At 36.7% G+C, this 21,513-nt stretch overlaps 1 protein-coding gene across 3 annotated transcripts in view; it reads right to left on the reverse strand.

Moving 5' to 3' along the window:
- ZNF292 (zinc finger protein 292) overlaps positions 1-21,513 on the reverse strand; it is a 101,528-nt gene that overhangs the window by 42,218 nt on the left and 37,797 nt on the right. For all 3 annotated transcript variants that reach the window (XM_077903151.1, XM_077903150.1, XM_077903152.1), the window contains 2 exons: positions 972-1,126; positions 711-789 (listed from right to left, as the gene is read on the reverse strand). In XM_077903151.1, the coding sequence (XP_077759277.1) occupies positions 711-789; positions 972-1,126 (234 nt within the window). The remainder of the gene's footprint in view (positions 1-710; positions 790-971; positions 1,127-21,513) is intronic.

Here is a 21,513-nt window from a genome sequence, read left to right on the forward strand (position 1 = left end):
AGCTAGTAAAAACATTCTTTTTTATTAATCAATTAATCAAAACCTACTTGAAGCTATAGTATATACAGCACAGTCTAGTGCTTGAAACAAAATTTAACATTCTTGAAAATAGTCCAAGACAACTAAGAACTAAATTGTGTACTTCTATAAGGTAGAATAACAGCACTAAGTAAGAGAGACAAAGCATGTGTTTTTAGTTATAGGAGAAAAGCATGGACTTTGGAATAAAGAATCTTGATTCAAATAACTACTCTGTAATATTAGCTGTATAAATTTGGGTAGATAAATAAAAAGTATGAGCCTCAGTTTCCTCACCTTTAAAATGGGAAAAAATATACCTACCCCCACAAAGTTTTCGTAAGGATTAAATGATATGTTAAATTCTAATAAGGCATATTGCAGATGTTCAGCAATTAAATTGTTTCTAAATACAAATTAGGGCATTTTGTTTTTCCTTACTAGTCTGGCAAAGTCCTAATTAACTGATGTTAAAAAACAGTGCAATATTCAACCATCTATCTAAATGTACATCTTCATTTAACACACATTTATCTAACATCTACTATATGCATGACATTATTGTTAACAAGAGCTGCAATTAATGCTTGTTACTACTTAGAGTTTTAAAGTGTAACAAAATAGTTTATGAAGGATAAAGAAAATGGATATAAGGTATGCCTATATGAAATCTAATAGGTAAATATTCTCACCTGCACCAGTGTCTGAAATTGTTCCCACTGTTTATCTGGTAACTCGACAGGCAGACACAGTAAAAGTTCAACACAGCTTCTAAAAAACAAAAAATTGGTAAGGATACAAATATTTATTAAAATTCAAAGTAAAACAAAACAATCCCAGTATCATAGATACCCGATAACTATTCTATTTAAAATTAAACCATCATAAGACTGAGAAACAGAATTAAAACAAAAAGCTAAATTTAACTTTTTTATTTTCAAAGGTCTACTCACAATGCCAAGCGTTCCAGAACCAATGCTACATTTTCACATTCAGAGGTAAGATAAGGTCGCGCTTTAACATAACTTTGGATAGCCACTGTGTATACCTCCAATAAAGGTAAAGGATCTTCTGAAGTTTTCCATTTCTCTGCATATTCAAGGAGTGTCTGTTTTGGAAGGAACAGTAAAAGGTATTCAATGTAAATCAAAATACACACTGGTTAATCAACTGTTTTTCTTTCTTGCCTGAGAAATTTTGAAAAATAACATTTTTTATTTATAAAAACAAAAAATAGCTTACACTGATTAAAATATTAAAAGTAATAAAGCCACAGTCTTATTTCCAGCAGCTCTCTGTTGGAGAAAAGATTAGTGTTAATTCATCCAATAATAGCGTAATTTCATGAAGGATAAGTAGTACAAGCATTATCTTTTCTTCCCTAGCAAATGCCACCTTCACCCCAAAACTTCCAAGTAAAAGTTATTTTAAAAAGAAGATACCTAGACCAGCTTGACCAGAAGGCATGCAGTAAAGAATTTCAAATATTTACATTTCTATTTTTCATATAAGGAGCATAAAATTCAATGCCTAAAATAAATAAATTGCATATGGTCAGAAGAGACATGTAATTTTTCAGTTAATAAAAAAAAAACGGTATAACATATTATTAGTTTTATAACAAACTTAATCATTTAAAAATTCATCTAAAGTACTTTAACATACATAAGATCAGTATTAAAGATACTAAAGAATAATATGGTTAAGTAACTTTTGTAATAAAGTGTTTATTTTTTAAAATAAAATACTCTTTATCCTTTAAGGAAGTAAATCTTTCAGATATACCTTATCAGAATTACTAAAAGTAAACAAAACAAAAACACCAAAAAAAATTATCCTATAGAAGGGAGAAGGTAGAAGAAACTGGCAGCAGCATTTTATTTTAAAAAATATTTTATTTATTCATGAGACACAGAAAGAGAGAGAGAGGCAGAGGGAGAAGCAGGCTTCATGCAAAGAGCCTGATGCAGGACTGGAGCCCAGATCCCGGGATCATGACCCGAGCCGAAGGCAGATGCTCAACTACTGAGCCACCCAGGCGTCCCTGGCAGCAGCATTTTAAAAGACACCCATATTCTTAAATCTCTAGAACTATTCAAATTGTGTGTTACTAAAAAGTATTATCTAAAAAGTTCTAGGATTATGCTAAATAAAGGACTAATTGTTTCTATAATATAGAAAGCTGCCATAGTTGGTCCTTTTCACACTTCAAGATTTAAGACTCATCTCATCACGTGGAAATTTGGGTGTCCTTTTCCAAGAAAAAAAGGTTATCAGGTTATCTTACATGAAAACTCCATGAGGGCTTGTATCAACTGACATACAGAAGGAGCTTTTAAAAAATATGTAGAAAGGTAGGAAGGTGGGAAGGAAGTTAAAAAGTTAGGAAGGAAGAAGTTACATTCTACTATCAAACACTCAAAACACTGCTTGTCCTCTTTATTACCTTTAACAGTAGTTAGTGATCAGAAAGAACAGGAAGGAAGGAAGGGTAATCTGTTAAATTAAAGAGCAACATAATAACAACTCACTTCCTGAGCAGTCATATATTCATAAACCGCCATCCTCTCCAAATTGGATAGAAAGTGCAGGTAACCTGGAGACCCAAGCACTTGCTTGCTACTAACATCTGAAGTGAGAGCAGTCTTGTGTGACTAAGCCCTTTAAACCTGTGGGGTCTCCCGCTAAGTTCAAGTAGTGAGTGTCAGAATTTAATTGTAGGACACCTATTTGGTGTTGGAGAGTTAGAGAAATGGTAATGGGAAAGAACACGTATTTCATGTTAGCAGTAAAAAAGAAAAAAAAAAATCCCTCAACAGAACTTATAAATATCTATATCGCCCATGTGAGGCTCCCTGCTCAGCAAGAAGCCTGCTTCTCCCTCTCCTTTTGACCCTCCCCCCTTGCTCGTGCATGCGCACACTCACTCATGCTCCTTCTCAAATAAAAATAAAATCTTAAAAAAAGAACTTATAAAAATCCAAACCAAACCTACCAACTGAGTGGAAAGATCAGCATTTTGGGATTGTTTTGTAATCATCCATTTATTTCTAGGAATGAAACAGAGTATAATGTTCTGTTTTTAAGGTTGGTTTTAATGTTTTCCTTGGGCATTTTATGGTGATATGGCAGAGGATGACCTCACATCTTTAAGAATTTCAGAATTAACACCAACTATGCATACAATTCTTACTTTGGTTAGTACCTTTCCACACAAAATTACTAAATATTATTTTCCTTTTTCTGGAAAAACATGTTTAGATGTCTAGAGAATTTTAACCCTGGCAAATGTTCCTAATCTAACATGGATTTGATTCAATGCTTAGGTTTCCCTTATTAGTCCTCTTGCAATAATTAATCAATTTCCATAATAGATTTAATTTTTCACTGGAAAAGCAAATATATCATACCAATTTTCCAACGGCTTTGAAATTATAAGCTTCTTCCTTTTCCTATCTCCTAACTGAAAGAAACCCTAAAGAGGTCATACATTTCAAAGGTCCTACATTTCTCTATATATGTACATATCTAGGCATGCTTCATTTTTATTGCATTTCATTTTATTGTGCTTCAGAAGTATTGGAGTTTTTTAAAAATTGAAGGTTTTTGGCAACCCTGCATTGAGCAAGTCTATCAGCACAATTTTTTCAACAGCATTTGCTCACTTTGTGTCTGTCACATTTTGGTAATTCTTGCAATATTTCAAACATTTTCATTATTATTATATTTGCTATGGTGATCTGTGATCACTGATCTTTGATGTTACTATGGTAATTGTTTAGGGCACCACAAACCGCATCCATATAAGACAGTGAGCTTAATCTGAAAATGTTGCATTTGTTCTGAATGCTCCACTGACCATCTCTCTTGCTCTCCTAGGCCTCCCCTATTCCCAGAGACATAACAATATTGAAATTTGGACAATTAACCCCACAATGGCCCTCTAAGTATTCAAGAGAAAGAAGAGTCACATATCCTTCACTTTAAATCAAAAGTGAAGACTAGAAGTCTTTAAGTCTAGAAATGACTAGACTTAAAGAGGAAGGCAGTCAACAGCTAAGACAAGCTGAAAGGTAGGCCTCCTGTGCCCAACAGCCAATTTATGAATGCAAAGTTAAAGTTCTTGAAGGAAATGAAGAGTGCTACTCCCACAAACACACAGATGTTCGTAAAGTCAAACAGCTTTATTGCCGATAGGGAGAATGTTTTAGTGGTCTGAATAAAAAAATCACCAGCCGCAACACTCCCTTAAACCAAAGCCTAATCCAGAGCAAGATCCTAACTCTCTTCAAACTGTGAAGGCAGAGAGGTAAGTGGCAGAAGAAAAGTCTGAAACCAGCAGAGGTTGGTTCAAAGAAAGGTTTAAAGTTTAAGAAAAGAAGCCAACTAACAAAAGTATAAGGTGAAGCAGCAAGTCATCCAGAAGATCTAGCGAAGATCATTAATCAAAAGTGGCTAGAGTAAACAACAGATTTTCAGTGCAGACAACACAGCCTTCTATCTCAAGAAGATGCCACCTTAGGGCTTCCTTAGCTAGAAAGGACAAATCCATGCTTGGTTTCAAAGGTTCAAAGAAAAAGCCCACTCTCCCGTAAAGGGCTAATGCAGCTGGTGGCCTAAGTTGAAGCACATGCTTAAGATCCTAGGGCCCTTAAGAATTATGCTAAATCTACTCTGCCTGAGCTCTATAAATGAAACAAAACTTGAGAGATAGCACATCTGTTGACAACATGGTTTATTGAACATGTTAAGCCCACTGTTGAGAAAAAGATTCCTTTCAAATATTACCACTCATAGACAATCCACCTGGTCATCCAAGAGCTATGATGGAGATGTATAAGATTCAAGTTCTTTTCATACCTGTTAACATCTGTTCTGCAGCCCAGTTTAAACATCTGGTTTAAATAACCAAAGAGTTATTTAAACTTTCAAATCTTATTATTTAAGAAATACATTTCATAAGGCTAGAACTGCCCTTAACAGTGATTCTTCTGATGGCTCTGAGCAAAGTTAAGTTGAAAACATTCTGGAAAGAATTCACCATTCTAGATGCCATTAAGGACATTCGTGATTCATGGGAAGAGATCAAAATAAGTATTATTAAAAGGAGTTTGAAAGAAGCTGATTCCAATGCTCATGGATGACTTTGAATGGTTCAAAACTTCAGTGGAGGAAGTAACTGCAGATATGGTGGAAACAGCAAGAGAACTACAAGTGAAACCTAAAGGAGTGCCTGGCTAGCTCAGTGAGAAGAGCATGTGACCCTTGATCTCAGGTTATGAGTTCAAGTCCTACATGGGGGTAGAGGTTAAATAAAAAAACTTTTAAAAAGTGGAGCCTGAAGATGTAACTGTATCTGCAACCTCATGATAAAACTTGAACACATAAGTTTGCATCTTATGGATGAGCAACCTCATGATAAAACTTGAACACATAAGTTTGCATCTTATGGATGAGCAAAGAAAGTGGTTTCTTGAGATGGAATCTACTCCAGGTGAAGATGCTATGAAGACTGTTCAAATGACAACAAAGCATTTAGAATATTACATAAATTTAAGTTACATAAAATTAAGTTGATTAAGCAGCAGCACAATTTGAGAGGACTAATTCCAACTTTGAATTAAGTTCTACTGTGGGCAAAGTGCTATCACACAGCATCTCATGCTACAAAGAAATTGCTGGTGAAAGGAAGAATCAATCAAAACAAACTTCAGTGTTGTCTTATTTTAAGAAAATATCAAAACCACCCCAATATTCAGCAGCTACCATCTTGACCAGTCAGCAGCTATCATCAAAGCAAGACCCTCCACTTGTAAAAAGATTAAGACTCACTAAAAGATGATGGTTAACACATTTTATCAATAAAGTATTTTTAAATTAAAGTAAGTACAAGGGTGCCTGGCTGGCTCAGTCAGTGAAGCATGCAACTCTTGATTTTGGGGTTGTATGTTCAAGCCCCACATTTGGTGCAGAGATTATTAAAAATAAAATCTTTTAAAAAATTAAGTACATATATTTTTAGGCATAATGCTATTGCACACTCAATAGAATACAGTGTAGTGTTATTTTATGTGTACTGGGAAACCAAAAAATTCATTTAACTCATGTTACTGTGATATTTGCTTTACTGCAATGCTATTGCACACTCAATAGAATACAGTGTAGTGTTATTTTATGTGTACTGGGAAACCAAAAAATTCATTTAACTCATGTTACTGTGATATTTGCTTTACTGCAGTAGTTTGGAATTGAACCTGCAATATCTCCAAAGTACGCTTATACCTACACTTTCCCCAAGACCTACATTTCTTGATATGTCTAGCTCTGCAAAGAGTACTCATACCTTACTTCTTTCCTTTATGAATTGAGTTCTACTGTCCTCAGATGAAAGAAGTTTCTAAACTTAATTCTAATTGGGGAAAAAAAAAAAAGATGAGTTCTTATGGATTTAATAGAGTCTGAAATGATGAGAAACATAGAATGCTGGGCAGCCTGGGTGGCTCAGCAGTTTAGCGCCGCCTTTAGCCCAGGGCCTGATCCTGGAAACCTAGGATCAGGTCCCATGTCAGGCTCCCTGCATGGAACCTGCTTCTCCCTCTCTCTCTCTGTGTCTCTCATGAATAAATAAAATCTTAAAAAAAAAAAAAAAAAAAAGAATGTTGGAATCACAAAGTACCTTAAAGACTATCACCTCACTATCACCTCATTTATAAATGAGGAAAGAGGAAGAGGAAGCAGATTCTGGTGAAGAAGAGACCACTCAGGTGGCTATTTAATAGTCTGGGAATAACATAACTAGGGAGAGGGCAGAAAGATGACAGCAGATTGAGACAGAATGAAAAAAGTGATGATACACTCCTAGTGATTACATAGAAGAGAATAAGTTAAAAAGCAATTATCTAGGGGGCAGCCCCGGTGGCACAGCGGTTTAGCGCCGCCTGCAGCCCAGGGTGTGATCCTGGAGACCCGGGATTGAGTCCCACATCAGGCTCCCTGCATGGAGCCTGCTTCTCCCTCTGCCTCTCTCTCTCTCTCTCTCTCATGAATAAATAAATAAATAAATCTTTTTTTAAAAAAAGATTTAGATGTATTATCTAGATGTATAAAGCTTTGAGAGTTGATATTTATAGCCAGCAAGTATATTAATAGTAGAGCTTCCCTCGCTTCTCAAGACACTAAGATCAATAGAACCACTGTGAGACTGGAAGTATCCCCAACACATCAGTTAATAAATTATCCTTTCTTCAATTAAAAAAAAAAAAAGTTACTTAGTGATATCTATTGCTTTACTCTATACAAGGGCTTTTAGGTGGAAATCTCAGAATGGTCAAGACTCCTATTCTTTTCACAGAATTAGAAGAGACCGTAAAGATCATTTAATTGTCTTTTACAGAGTGGTAATGAAAGGATCCAGTGACCTGCATACTATTAATAGAATTGGTAATTAGCAAAGCCCATTACCAATTGGTTTTGAACTCTTATTCTCTGTGAAACATTCTGTCCACTACAAACAACTACTGTTTGTGGTAATGTATGAGAACTATAAATTTGTGGTATTACTTTATAACTACAAAGTACCTTTTACCCAATTTGCCAGCCATACTGGAATTAAAGAAACTCTACCAATCAAACTTATTTTAGTTGGAAGTCAGAAATTCTGACTCAAAGCAGCATACATAAGAAAGGTTTTTTTTACATAATAGGGAATTAAGAGGAAGGGCAGTTTCCAGAATTGGTTAGTGTAGTAAGAAGCTCAACAATGTCTTCAAGACTGTGATGCACATTGGGTGTTGTACGTTTAAGTAATGAATCACTAAAGGCTACACCTGAAACAAATATTACACTGTATATTAAATAATTGGAATTTAAATAAAAACTTGAAAGAAAAACACAAACAAATATAAACAATGTCTTCAAGAACCCACTTATGTCTGCACGCTGCCATCCTCAGGTGGTGCCCCCACCCAATCCCAGGCTTGAAAATAGTGTAACAGGTTTCTTACCTAGACTCAGCAATAACCAGAAAGATGAGACCATCTCTTCGTGTGCATCTCATTTAGGAACAAAAAAACATTTCTCAGAAACCCAAAACCCAATTCCCATCAATTTCTCCTCAGGTCTTACGGGCCAGAATCACATCACATACCTATGTCAAAAATCACCTAGCCATCATGGAACCCGATGGTTGACTTTTAAACCACTCAGAACCCACTCTCCAACACTATAGATTGGGCGTGGTTCTCTGAAGCATAGAGCCATGAGGAAGGAAACTGTGAATAAAATCAGGGTTCTATTAGGACAGTGAAGGAGAGGCCAGTCTTACACTTCGGTTGTCTCACTAATGGTTTTTATGTCCATATGCCCTCAAGAATGAAGAAGTGAATGTTTATGTGTATATATGTCTGTATTTATATTTTTACATACATATAAACAGAGATAAAGGGGGAATGCCTGGGGATCCCTGGGTGGCGCAGCGGTTTAGCGCCTGCCTTTGGCCCAGGGCGTGATCCTGGAGACCTGGGATCGAATCCCACGTCGGGCTCCCAGTGCATGGAGCCTGCTTCTCCCTCTGCCTGTGTCTCTGCCTCTCTCTCTCTCTGTGTGACTATCATAAATAAATAAAAATTTTAAAAAAAGTGGGGGGGATCCCTGGGTGGCTCAGCGGTTTGGTGCCTGCCTTTGGCCCAGGGTGTGATCCTAGAGTCCTGGGGTCAAGTCCCGCATCGGGCTCCAGGCATGGAGCCTGCTTCTCCCTCTGCCTGTGTCTCTGCCTCTCTCTCTCTCTCTCTATCATAAATAAATAAATAAATCTTTAAAAAAAAAAAAACAACAGAGATAAAAGTCATTGTAACCTGGTTTTGAGAGAAGTGGGGGGGGGATAATATAGAAGAGAAGAGCTAGAGAAAGAAAAGTTTTCCTATAAGGCACCATATTGCTTCCATTAATGAGTAAACTGTAAGGAAATTTAAAACTGTGTTATATGAAGAATAAGGATGCTAATCTGGATAACATTTACTGAATATTTACTATAGGCTAGGCACTATCCTCAGAGCTTTACATGTAGTATCTATCAGCAATTAGATAAATTAGAGTAATATATTAAAACAGACACACTGGAGTACAAAAAGGTTAAAGTAACAAGTCCCAAGACTAGTTAAGAGGCAGAGAAGAGATTCAAACCCCAATAGTTTGAATTTAGAGTTTAAGTTTGGAGAAATTTTTGATTCACAGCCAAATTAACAAATTTGAAGACCTGTCATGTTAGAGAAGAGTAAATTTTAATCTATATAGTCTCCTAGAACAAACCAGGACCACTAGGCTAAAGTTTGAAGGAGTTATATTTCTGCTTCCTCTGAGGCAGAGCCATCAAACAATTAGAGTTAACCAAAATAGGACAGGTTAGCCTCCTGGGACAAGAGAATCTACCACAGTTATTCATGTAGGAGCAAGAGGACTCTGAGTTCAGGCTGCTGTAGAAGAGTCATATTTTGGAGACTAATTCTATCATAGTGGAAAAGACTACACTTACTGTGGTGTGGGGAGAGAGGTGTCCTAAACCAGTAGTTCATGGAAGTTTTGATTGCTGTATTATTTTTAAATTATTTGAATTGGTTTCTGATATTTAAAAATAAGTTTTTTTTAAAAAGAGGAGGATGGAGAGGGAGAGAAAGAATCCGACTTGGGGCTCCAACACACAACAGTGAGATCATGACCCCAGCCAAAATCAAGAGTCTGATGCATAACTGACTGAGCCACCCAGGCACCCTAAAAATAAGTTTTCCATAAAATTTGGATTTCTGGCTTTTCTTTTTAAAAAATACAGAAATCCTGGCAACTTTGGGCCTATATTCCACCATGACAATAAGCAGCTGAAGCTGAGTGATGAGTCAGAGACCTCGGGCATAAACTTGCTGGTTGCTAAAAGCCTCACCTAGATGTCTCCCTCTTTAAGCAACCTATTGGACCCCTACAAGTTATTTGTGGTCATAGCCTCTACTATGTGGCCCTATAGAGCAAGCCTAGAGAGAGAAAGAAATATAAGTAAAAGAAAGACTAAAAGACTGTGCTCTAACAGGATCTCTAACACAGTGTTTTGCAACCTTTTTCCTTACCATCCCTTCCTAAGGAACTTTTTGATTTTTCTTCCTAACGAACCCCTATCTCCAATGAAATTTTAATACCCAGATGTACTGTGTACCTGTTTATGGGACACAAACTATTATAATATCTAAGTTTTTTTTTTTTTTCCTCTTGAAGAGCCAATGTTTACCATTGGGAAAAAAATGCACACTTTTAACATTTTGGCTCTTGTACCTATTTCTCATTATCTAAGTCAGCAGAGACTGGAATATATATACTCTAGGGAGAAAGATAGTATAGATTAACTTCCTCCAGCAGCTTCCTCTTGTTCCTCTAAAGATTATTAGGAGAGAAAACAAAAAAATTTTGAATAAAACCACAGGAGTGTTGAATTTAATGAACATGAGGAGTAAATCCCATTATCATCCTATGTAACGGCAAGACTAAAAAAAAAAAAAAAAGGTGAGACTAGTGGATCATTAGATATGTTTACACTGTTATACTCATGTTCAGTTCCAATTTATATCTAGAATTGTCTAGAGTAGAAGCCCTCAAAAGTTTTGACCTCATGATTCTTTACTCTCTTAAAAATTACTGAGGACTGGGGATCCCTGGGTGGCACAGCGGTTTAGCGCCTGCCTTTGGCCCAGGGCGTGATCCTGGAGACCCGGGATCGAATCCCACATCAGGCTCCCGGTGCATGGAGCCTGCTTCTCCCTCTGCCTGTGTCTCTGCCTCTCTCTCTCTCTCTCTGTGTGTGACTATCATAAATAAATAAAAAAAAAAAATTAAAAAAAAAATTACTGAGGATTCCAGAGATGTTTTTTTATGTAGGTTATAACTATTGATATTCATCATACTAGAAATGAAAACTAAGATTTTAAACTATACATTTTTGAATGGATTTTAAAAAACAATAATAAAACTATCATGTTACTATAAGATATTTTTAGTGGAAAAAACTGTTCAAAAATTAGTAAAAAGTTAGTAAAAACAAAAAAGCAGGATTTGCCTATTTCTGCATTTAATGTGCTGCAACATCACACATCACATAACCTCTGGAAGACTCCACTGTACACAAGTGAAAGAAAGCAAATAACATCTTATAGTTTTGACCTTTTGGACCCCCAGAGCTTTTGGTGTGTAATGCTTTTTAAATTTCAAAGTTATTAAAATTTATTTTAAGGTTTTGTGTAAAAATGGTGGATCAGATACACATATTTTTACACTCTGCTCTCTCCAAACTTCACTAAAACAACAATATTTTAGAAGTGGCATAAACCCACATAAACTAAGAAAACAGAAATGGAGAAAAGAGAAACAAAATTTTATTTTACTTTTTTAAGATTTTATTTATTTATTCATGAGAGATAAAGAGAGAGAGAGGAGAGATAAAGAGAGAGAGAGGCAGAGACACAGGCAGAAGGAGAAGCAGACTCCCTGTGGGAGCCTGATGCGGAACTCAATCCCAGGACCCTGGCATCACGACCTGAGCCGAAGGCAGATGCTCAACCACTGAGCCACCCAGGCGCCCCTGAGAAAATTTTAAACACTAAGGAGCATACAGAAGAGTGGCACTCTAAGAAAAGTGACTCCTAAGGAGACTACATAAAGACACTAACCGCAGGATCACCAAAGGCTCAAGAATTGGGAGCACTAGGTGCCTCTACAAATGGAGGTCTAGGAAGAGGACCGGTTGAAAGCCTATATAAGTGGTTAAGCTTCAATCTTTGATTTCCTAGTTCCTCTCCAAAGCGAGGTGACCCAATCTATAAACTATTCCTCTCTATTGCCAACAGAAGCTTATTTTGTAGAGTTTTCTTTAAAAAGGGGGGAAAAAAACCCCACAGTGTCTCTATACAATTGAGGGGAGGTATCTTAATTTTATAATAAGGTATTGAATCAACTTTACACACTGGCGACAGAGGCAGCTCCCTTTCTCAGGCCTTTTCCCAAAATCACTGTCAGAACCTCCAGAGGCTTTAGTGGAGTCCTTCTCTGGGAACTCAAGAAAAAGGACCCAAAGATTCTCCCAGGCCTTTCCCAGAAAAAACAAACAAGCAAACTCAGCTTGGTTCCCTTATGAAGACTACAACAAACCATAGTTAGGAGCTTGGAGCTCTGAATGATTTTTTCAGCAGTATACCTTTAAATATGCACAGCCAAAGACCAACTAGACACCTGAGGATAGCATCTAAGAGTGAGAAATCAAAACAAACAGTAAAACAACAACAACAAAAAACAAAAACACATCAAAAAACCCCAAAAACAAAAAGAAAGAAACCTGGAGTGAGCAGCGACTATGAGACTAGGGGAGAAGACAAAAATCCAAAAAACTATCATTAATGTCTCAGAGGTGAAAGAATATATTAGACCTATGAACAAAAACACATCACCAAGAAATATATTTTTAAAAATTTTAATTAAAGTAATGGAAATGAAATCCTCAAGGCCAAGAAAATAAGCTGAGGAAATTTCCCCAGCAAATAAAATAAAAGGAATAGGAGAGAAAAGATAAGAACATTTGGAGAACAGTGGAGTCCCATAATTAACAACAGAAATTCCAGAAAGTCAAAATAGAGAAATGGAAGGGAAGAAATCAAAGAACAAGAACCTAAGGACATGAATTTTAATGGGAAGACTCACTGAGTCCCATCACAATTCCTGAAAGTAGACCTGCACCAAGGTACTCTTTCATAAAATTTCAGAGCTCAAGGGCAAAGAGAGGATCAAAATAAGCCTAAAGGAGGAAAACAGTAGACTTCTCAACAGCAGCACTGGAGCCAAAGGAAAAAGAAGCACTGCATTAAAAACTGAAGGGAAATTATTTCCATCCAACTATCAAGTATTAAGACAGCAAAGTCATTTTCAGACATGTAAGTTCTCAAAAATTTCACTTTCTAAGGACATTTTTCCAGGATGCTACTGAAGGGTGAATTTTGCCAAAATGAGAGAATAAAGCAAGGAAGATGTGAAAGTGATATTTAGGAAAAAGGGATTCTAACAGAGAGGCGATAAAGATCCCAGAAGAAAGCTGTAAAACAGGCCTGAAGAATAGTGCAATATAACAGATGGCTCTCGGAGAAATTTCTTCAAGATGAACTTGATAGACTACCTTATGTGCCTGAATAAGCTGAGAGGAGATTTATACAACTGAAGGAAGAGTTTGGATTCAATTAGCAATACATATATAGAAAATTCATCTAAGGCAGTAAGACAAGTCTCCAGAAAATGGCAACTAAACGAGAAGGAACATTCTCTACAAACACAAACAAAACATTTGCAAAAACTAACCACAAACTATTTAATCACAAGAAAAAAACCAAACAATTAATGTCATACATTTCATTGAACACAGTAAAATAAGGTTAGGAACTATTATCAAAAGAGTACCCCTACAAAGAAAACTACAAACTTGAAAATCTTTAAATGTACTTTTAAATCATGGTTGGAAGAAATCATAATAGAAATCAGAGAATAATACTTAGACTTGAACTACAGCAACAACACAACATACCAAATTTGTAGGATGCAGCTAAAGCAATCTTAAAAGGGAAATTTATAGATGCGAATGTTTATACTCCAACTTCTGCTATAGTTAAAAAAAAAACCATAAATTCGCTTCAACACAGTATGAGCAAGACATAAATTTCCCATTTGCTTATGTGTGATTTTTTTTTTGGTGAGAAACATCAGGTAAAAGCAGAAAACTGAGCCCAGCTTAAATGAGCTGTATGAATATGCAAAATACATACAACTAAAAACATGTACCATCTATCTCAGTTCACCAGGTGTGTTCAGCCACATCTACGCACATAGTATTATACTTTCTGTCCAGGGTCAGAGAACTCTCCTTCCACAACCTCACAATAACTCACAAGCTGTATCCCTTCTCAAACCTACTTCCACAAGCAAACCTCAGGTCTTTTTCAAGGTCAAGTACCACATTCATTTTAGTACTTACGTATGTTTTAACCACTAAATGGATATAAAACAGGCAGCCCTGGTAGCACAGCGGTTTAGCGCCGCCTGCAGCCCAGGGCGTGATCCTGGAGACCCGGGATCGAGTCCCACGTCAGGCTCTCTGTGTGGCCTGCTTCTCCCTCTGCCTGTGTCTCTGCCTCTCTCTCTCTTTCTATGAATAAATAAAATAAAATCTTCAAAAATAAATAAATAAATGGATATAAAACAGTACTCTTACTTTTATAAGGTTCTCTGTGGGGGGAGAAAGAAGGGAAGGGAGGAAGGAAGGGAGGGAGAGAGAGAATTAAGATTCTGAGTGTTGTGCCTCTAACTCCATATTCTCCGTAAGCCTCGTGATTTTTGTTGTGCAATTCTGCATACAGTGATTGGTAGGAATACATATATTGTGATAAAGCAAAACTGGCTGCATTAGAAAAAAGAACAATGAAAAACACTCATAGAGGATATCATTGGGACAAATAGATAAGTCTAAACATATACTGTAATTAGGTAATACTATTCTGTCAATATTAAATTTCCTGAGTGTGAGGACTGTGTCTTTGGCCTTAAGAGATAAAAATATAAGGGGAACAATGTCATGATGTCTGCTCTTAAAAAAGTCCAGGAAAAAGAGAAAACCTGTGAGACAAAGCAAATACAGCAAAATGTTAACAACTAGCAAATCTTGTGAAAAGTATCCATTGAACTATTCTGTAAATTTCCTGTAATAAAAAATTTGGAAAAGCAAACTATTGGTGATAGCAAGTGTGGTAGACTGAATTCTCTATTGTTTGCATCCAGGCCCTATTATACATGACTTTGGAATACTTCCCAATACAGGTAGAGAGTATTTCCTTATCCCTTGCAACTTGTTTTAACCAAAAAGAATGGAGGAGTAATGGCAGGCCAGCTATAAGTTTAAAGTTCTTGCCCTGTCTTATGCTTCTACCATCACCATGAGAAGACATATCCAGCTTACTCTAATCAGGAGGATGAGAAATAGATGTCATCCTGTTGTTCTGGTTGAGGTCAACTTGTGTCAGTCAACATCCAGCTAACCTCAAACCTATGCATTACTCCAGTCAAGACTCACAAACTGCCTAGCCCATCATCTCCTGATCTTGGATGAGTGAGCAGTACATGCTTACTGTTAAATGTCACTAAGATTTCTATGATTGTTATACAGAATTTTGTGAAAACTAAGTAGCCAACTTAAGCCAACTTAATTTAGACAAGGAAGAGAATAAACTCAAAGTATAAAATATCTTTAAGTAAATAAATAAATAAATAAATGAAACAGAAAATAAAGATACAAGAGAAAGGATCAGCAAACCCAAATTATGGTCATTTGAAAAGATTAAAAAATAAAGTATCTTTTGACAAAATTTATCAGGGAAAAAAAAAGCACAAATAGAATTTAGGAATGAGAAAGAGACCACCACTACAAAGGCAATACAATTTTTTAACTTTTAAAGTAGTACATTAAATACCCTATTCCTTATTTGAAATGCTTAAAAATTAAATTAAAAATTTTTATTACTATTTAACTTAATTGATTTTCAATGATATAGCTTAAAAATCTGAATGGGAAATATTTTAGAAAAAGTTTCTATAAGAATCTCAAAAAGTAGTAGAGACTCCTTTACCCACTAAAGAAACAGAATCCAATAAAAAAAAAAGAACGAATATCAGGGATGCCTGGGTGGCTCAGTGGTTGGGTGTCTGCCTTTGGGCTCAGGGCATGATCCCAGTCCACGGATCAAGTCCCGCATCCCGCTCCCTGTGAAGAAGAGCCTACTTCTCTCTCTGCCTAGGTCTCTGCCTGTGTCTCTTATGAATAAATAAAATCTTAAAAAAGAAAAAAAATTACCAAATTATTTTTACAGGAAAATCCAGCAAATAATCTGTTAGAAAACAGATCATCTCTTTATTATAGAAAAAAGGAAGGGAAAAATGGAAGGAGGGAAAACTCTCCTAATTCATTGTTTGAGGCTACTATAAACTTGAAAACTGGGCCTATGTAGTATCAGAAAAGAAAATCACAGGCCAATCTCACTTATAAACAGCGATTTAAAAATCCTAAGTATCACTAAATCAATACCTACAATAAACATTTAAAATTTTAAAAAATATCTTCAATCACAGAGTTACAGAAAAGTTGGAAATACAGTACAAAAATATTCCCTGAACCATTTGTAAATTAGTTGCCAACCTGATGCGCCAGTCTTTAATTGTATTTCCTACAAACAAGGACCTCCTACATAAATATGACCATGAAAACCAGGGAATATTGATAAGTTAATGCCATTTAATCCTTAGCCACCATCTGAGTGTGCCAATTATCCCAATCATGCCTTGCAGAGGATACAATTCAGAACCATGCAATGTATTTAGTTATCATGTCCTTTCAGTCTCTAAGACTTATTTAGGACCCTTACACTATCAAAGATTATGGGCAATTCATTTTGTAGAATGTCCCTTAATTTGGGTTTGGTATTTTTTCATAATTGTATTCATGTTACGCTTCTTAGCAGGAATACCATGGAAGTGATAGTGCTTTCTTCTCATTGTATTAAGTAGTACCTGATTTCAATCTGTCCCATTATGATGTTCATTTTGATCACCTGATTTAAGTAGGGTCCGCTCTCCTCACTCCATTTGGGTTCGGACTTAGCAAGCCGGAACTGGGCTGTCTCACCCACCCCCCATCACCACTCTTCTCCTTCTGCTTAGGCTCTGACATCCTATGGCAAGGCTGCCCCTCTGCAGAAATGCCCCCCTCACCCTGGTCTGGCTCTGAGACCCCAACTCAGGCTGCTCCCTTCCCCTTCATGGATGTTCTCTACATTACACTTGAGCTCTAAATCTCCACACACAGCTATCTGAGCCACCTTTTTACGGAGCATTCTTCACCTTAACTGGGATCTGACTCCCGCCCCATTGAGCTATACTCTATGCAGATACCCTCTTTGTCCAATCTGGGCTTTGACACTCACTCTGGGTCAATGCAACACTCCTGCTGCCATCCCCAGATACCTACTTCATCTTACATAATGGATTAAAAATAAGGACTGAGTTATTCGGGAAGAATGGCTACAATGTATTTTTAAAATGTATTCTGGACCCAGTAGGATTTACCCTAGCAATACGAGGACAGTTTAAAATGAGAAAAATCAGGGCAGCCCCGGTGGCTTAGCGGTTTAGCACCGCCTTCAGCCCAGGGTGTGATCCTGGAGACCTGGGATCGAGTCCCACATCGGGCTCCCTGCATAGAGCCTGCTTCTCCCTCTGCCTATCTCTCTCTTTCTCTGTCTCTCTGTGTGTCTCTAATAAATAAATAAATAAATAAAAATTTAAAAAAAAAATGAGAAAAATCTATTTACTAATTTACCATAATAATAGATTTAAAGGGAACATTATCTGATTATTTCAATAATTGCTGAAACAAGTACATAGAAAAATGCAACCCATTCAAGGTGATGAAAAAAACAAAATACTCTTTGCAACCATGAAAAAAGGAAAGCTCCTCAACATGATTGAGGGTATTCAATAAAACCCACAGCAAATCTCATGCTTATGGGTAAAATGTTTAAGAGATTTCCCTTTAAAGTCAGAAATCAAATATAAATGCCTGCAGTCACTACTTCTATCCAACACTGTAGGACTAATCAGTGTATTTAGGGAAAAAGTGAAAGTAATAAAGGATGGATAGGAAAAATAAGAATGTCATTATTGGGGCACCTGAGTAGCTCATTTGGTTAAGCCTCTGACTCTTGGTTTCTACTCGGGTCACCATCTCAGCATCCTGAGAAAGGAGCCCCGCTATGGGCTCTGCATTGGACATGGAACCCCCTTAAGATTCTCTCTCCCCCTCTCCTTCTGCCCTTCCCTTCTGATTCCGTCCACGCTAATAAATAAAATCTTTTTTTAAAAAAACTCATTACTGCAGACAATGCATACATAAGAAGTTGCATTCAGGGGATCCCTGGGTGGCGCAGTGGTTTGGCGCCTGCCTTTGGCCCAGGGCCCGATCCCGGAGATCCGAGATCGAATCCCACATCGAGCTCCCGGTGCATGGAGCCTGCTTCTCCCTCTGCCTGTGTCTCTGTGCCTCTCTCTCTCTGTGACTATCATAAATAAATAAAAATTTAAAAAAAAAAAAAAAAGAAGTTGCATTCAGTATAGCTGTAGGGTTGTAACCAAGGCAAAAAATTAATTCTGTTCACAAGTGGAAAATATAATTGTCAAAAAATACCACTCATAAAACTAAACCTGGGATATACTAGAAATAAATTTAACAAAATATTTTTAAGATCTAGTCAGAAAAAAATTATGAAACTTCACATAAAGACATAAAAGCCAAAAAAAAAAAAAAAAAAAAAAAAAGACATAAAAGCCTGCATAAATGGAAATACCATATTCACGGATGTAGTAAGATAAAGTTTAAAGATGGCAATGTGACCCAAATTTAATCTATAAAACCAAAGCAATGTCATGAAATTCCCCATACGATTTTTCATATAACTTGGTAAGTGATTGTAAAATTCATACAAAAGGACAAACCAATTTTGAAGAGGCAGGTGGCAGTATTTGCCCTAATTAGATATATCGCAAAACTTAACCTAAAGAAAAATTAAGAATGTGATACTGGTACAGGCACAGATGATAGAAGAGAATTAGAGCTTTAAAACAGCACTAAGTATAAATAGGAACTTGATAAATGAAAGATGTGCCATTGGAAATCATTGAGTAAAGTACAGACTATTCCCCTTTCTTTCATTTTTAAGATTTTTTAATTTATTTGTGAGAGACCCACAGAGACAGAGGCAGGGACATAGGTAGAGGGAGAAGTAGGTTCCCTGTGGAAGCCTGATGTGGAACTTGATCCCAGGACCCCAGGATCATAACCAGAGCCAAACACAGATGTTCAACCACTGAGCCACCCAAGCATGGCCCCAGACTATTCCTTATAGAAATAACCAGTTATCAGGGGGAAAAAATGACAACTCTTCCCAGCCAGAGCAAATTATACCCCATATGGTTTGAATACAAAAATGTGAAAAGCAATATTCTAAAACTTTAAGAAGAAAACATAAGAGAATATCTCAAGGGAAAATGAAGGACTTCTTAAACAAGACACATAACACGGGGCACCTAGGTGGCTCATTCAGTTAAGCATCTGCCTTCACCTCAGGTCATGATCCCAGGGTCCTAGGATCAAGCCCGATGATGGGCTCTTTGCTCAGTGGGGAGTCTGCTCCTTCCTCTCTCTCTGCTTGTTGCTCCACCCCACCCCCGCTTGTGCGCGCGCACGCTCTCGCTCTCTCTCTCTCTCACATAGTCTTTAAATTAAAAAAGAAAAAAAAAGACGCAAAACCATAAAGGAAGACAATGACAGCTGCAGCAACATTAGAATTTAAAACTTCCATTCATCAAAACCTCACAAAAAAAAAAAAAAATCAAATGAAAAGCCACAAACTGGGAAAAAATATTTGCAACCCATATTCCAAAAAAATACTTGTTTAATATATTCATGGGGATCCCTGAGTGGCTCAGCGGTTTAGCGCCTGCCTTTGGCCCAGGGTGCGATCCTGGAGACCCAGGATCGAATCCCACATCGGGCTCCCGGTGCATGGAGCCTTCTTCTCCCTCTGCCTGTGTCTCTGCCTCTCTCTCTCTCTCTCTCTCTCCCTCCATGTCTATCATAAATAAACAAATAAATAATAAATCTTTAAAAAAAATAATATATTCATAATATAAAAATAACTCTTACAAATTAGTAAAAAAAAAAAAAAATACACACAATCCAACTAAAATGGGCCAAAGATAGAAACAATTAGCTAAATGGCTAATCCACTGTAAAGATAAAATTGTGATCAACTAAAATCTCAGGTAAACTTTGGGGTAAAAGATACCTCTGACTAGAACTGGTAAAAGGTGAAATGTTAAAATCATTTCCCTTTAAGGTCAGAAACAAAACAAAAATGCCTACTACCAGTGTTTCTATTCAACACCATAGGGCCAATCAGTGCAATTAGAAAAAGAAATGAAGGTAATAAGGACTGGAAAGGAAAAATAAAAATGTCATTATGGTAGACAATGCATATGTAAGTCCAAGAGAATTCCACCTACCAAGCTTGTCAGAAGTCTAATTAAAAAAAAAAAAAAAAAGTCTAATTTAAAGAACCAATGTTCATTTACAGCACTCCAAACCCTCAAGTCTGTCTCTGTATCTCAGGTTTGAGTTTTCCATCACCATATTTTCTTCTAGGAGTGCTACTTTTATATACCTTTCTCCTTAAACAGTGAGAATTCAGGAGAATTTCTTACTTACAATGAAATCCAAGACCCATTTTATCATCTTACTTCTATATGGTTCTGGTCCTGATATTTGTTGCCCCACATCTTAGTCTACTGTTCTTGGCAAATGGTCACTGTCACAGCTATTTCAGTAACACTTTAGCATTTTCAAAGAAAATCAATTACAGGAGCTTCCAGGATAAACACAAGGAGGTGCTAGGAGAGTGGCATCCCTGGAGAGGTCACAGAAACTTTGTGCCGTTTCCACCTACCTTGCCCTGTGCATCTTTTCCACTTGCCTGTTCCTGGGTCATAGTCTTTCATAATAAACCAGTAATCTAAGTTCCTATAATCATTAGGGTGTTAGGAAGATACATAGTAGCTGAGAACCCTTTCTTGTTAACACCATCCTCAGAATCAGCTTTGGAGATACTTTTACCCTGTCCATCTTCTGCAGCAACCAGGCATAAGTGCTGACTACTTATGGCTCCAGAAAGGCTGAAATTAATCTGAAGAGCAACACAATTCCTCTTACTTTCTTGAAAAAAAGTTGCCACTGATATTTTTACTGGATAAAGGTCAAAAGTGTTTCAATTCGCAAAGACTAATTGTTGAACTGGTGTCCTGAGGAAACAGTCCACAAGAACCAAAACAGAAGTCTCATGCCAACAGAATTGGCTACATTAGACCATGGTTTATCACCTTTTAAAGTCAAAAATTTTTTTTTCTTCTAGCCTACAAGTATTTTTTTCGAAGTAATAAAGAAAAAAGCCTACACTGGCATTGAGTTCTGTGTCAATCCATGTCACACCGTAATCCATGATTTAAGACTGCAGAATCTTGAATAACCTATGCCACTTTAATAAATAAATGTTTACTATGACAAAGAAAATCAAATATGAATGACATAATTCACACTCCCATATACTCATGCTAGGGCATGAGGTAATCATTCAGAAACTGAACTTTTGATAGCTTTGAATCCTAAAAATTCATCTCTAATACAGATGCTATAAACACTCATTCTCCAGAGTTTCTCAGACTCTAAGGCCTACTTTCTTCACAGCACTTTGGTGGCACAAATATCATGATCCCCAATTTCCTATTCTCTACCCTGACATGGTCCAGTTCTTGTAGAGTATATCCTTCACT

This window comes from Canis aureus, chromosome 7, assembly GCF_053574225.1.
Source record: "Canis aureus isolate CA01 chromosome 7, VMU_Caureus_v.1.0, whole genome shotgun sequence".
Taxonomy (NCBI): Eukaryota; Metazoa; Chordata; class Mammalia; order Carnivora; family Canidae; genus Canis; species Canis aureus.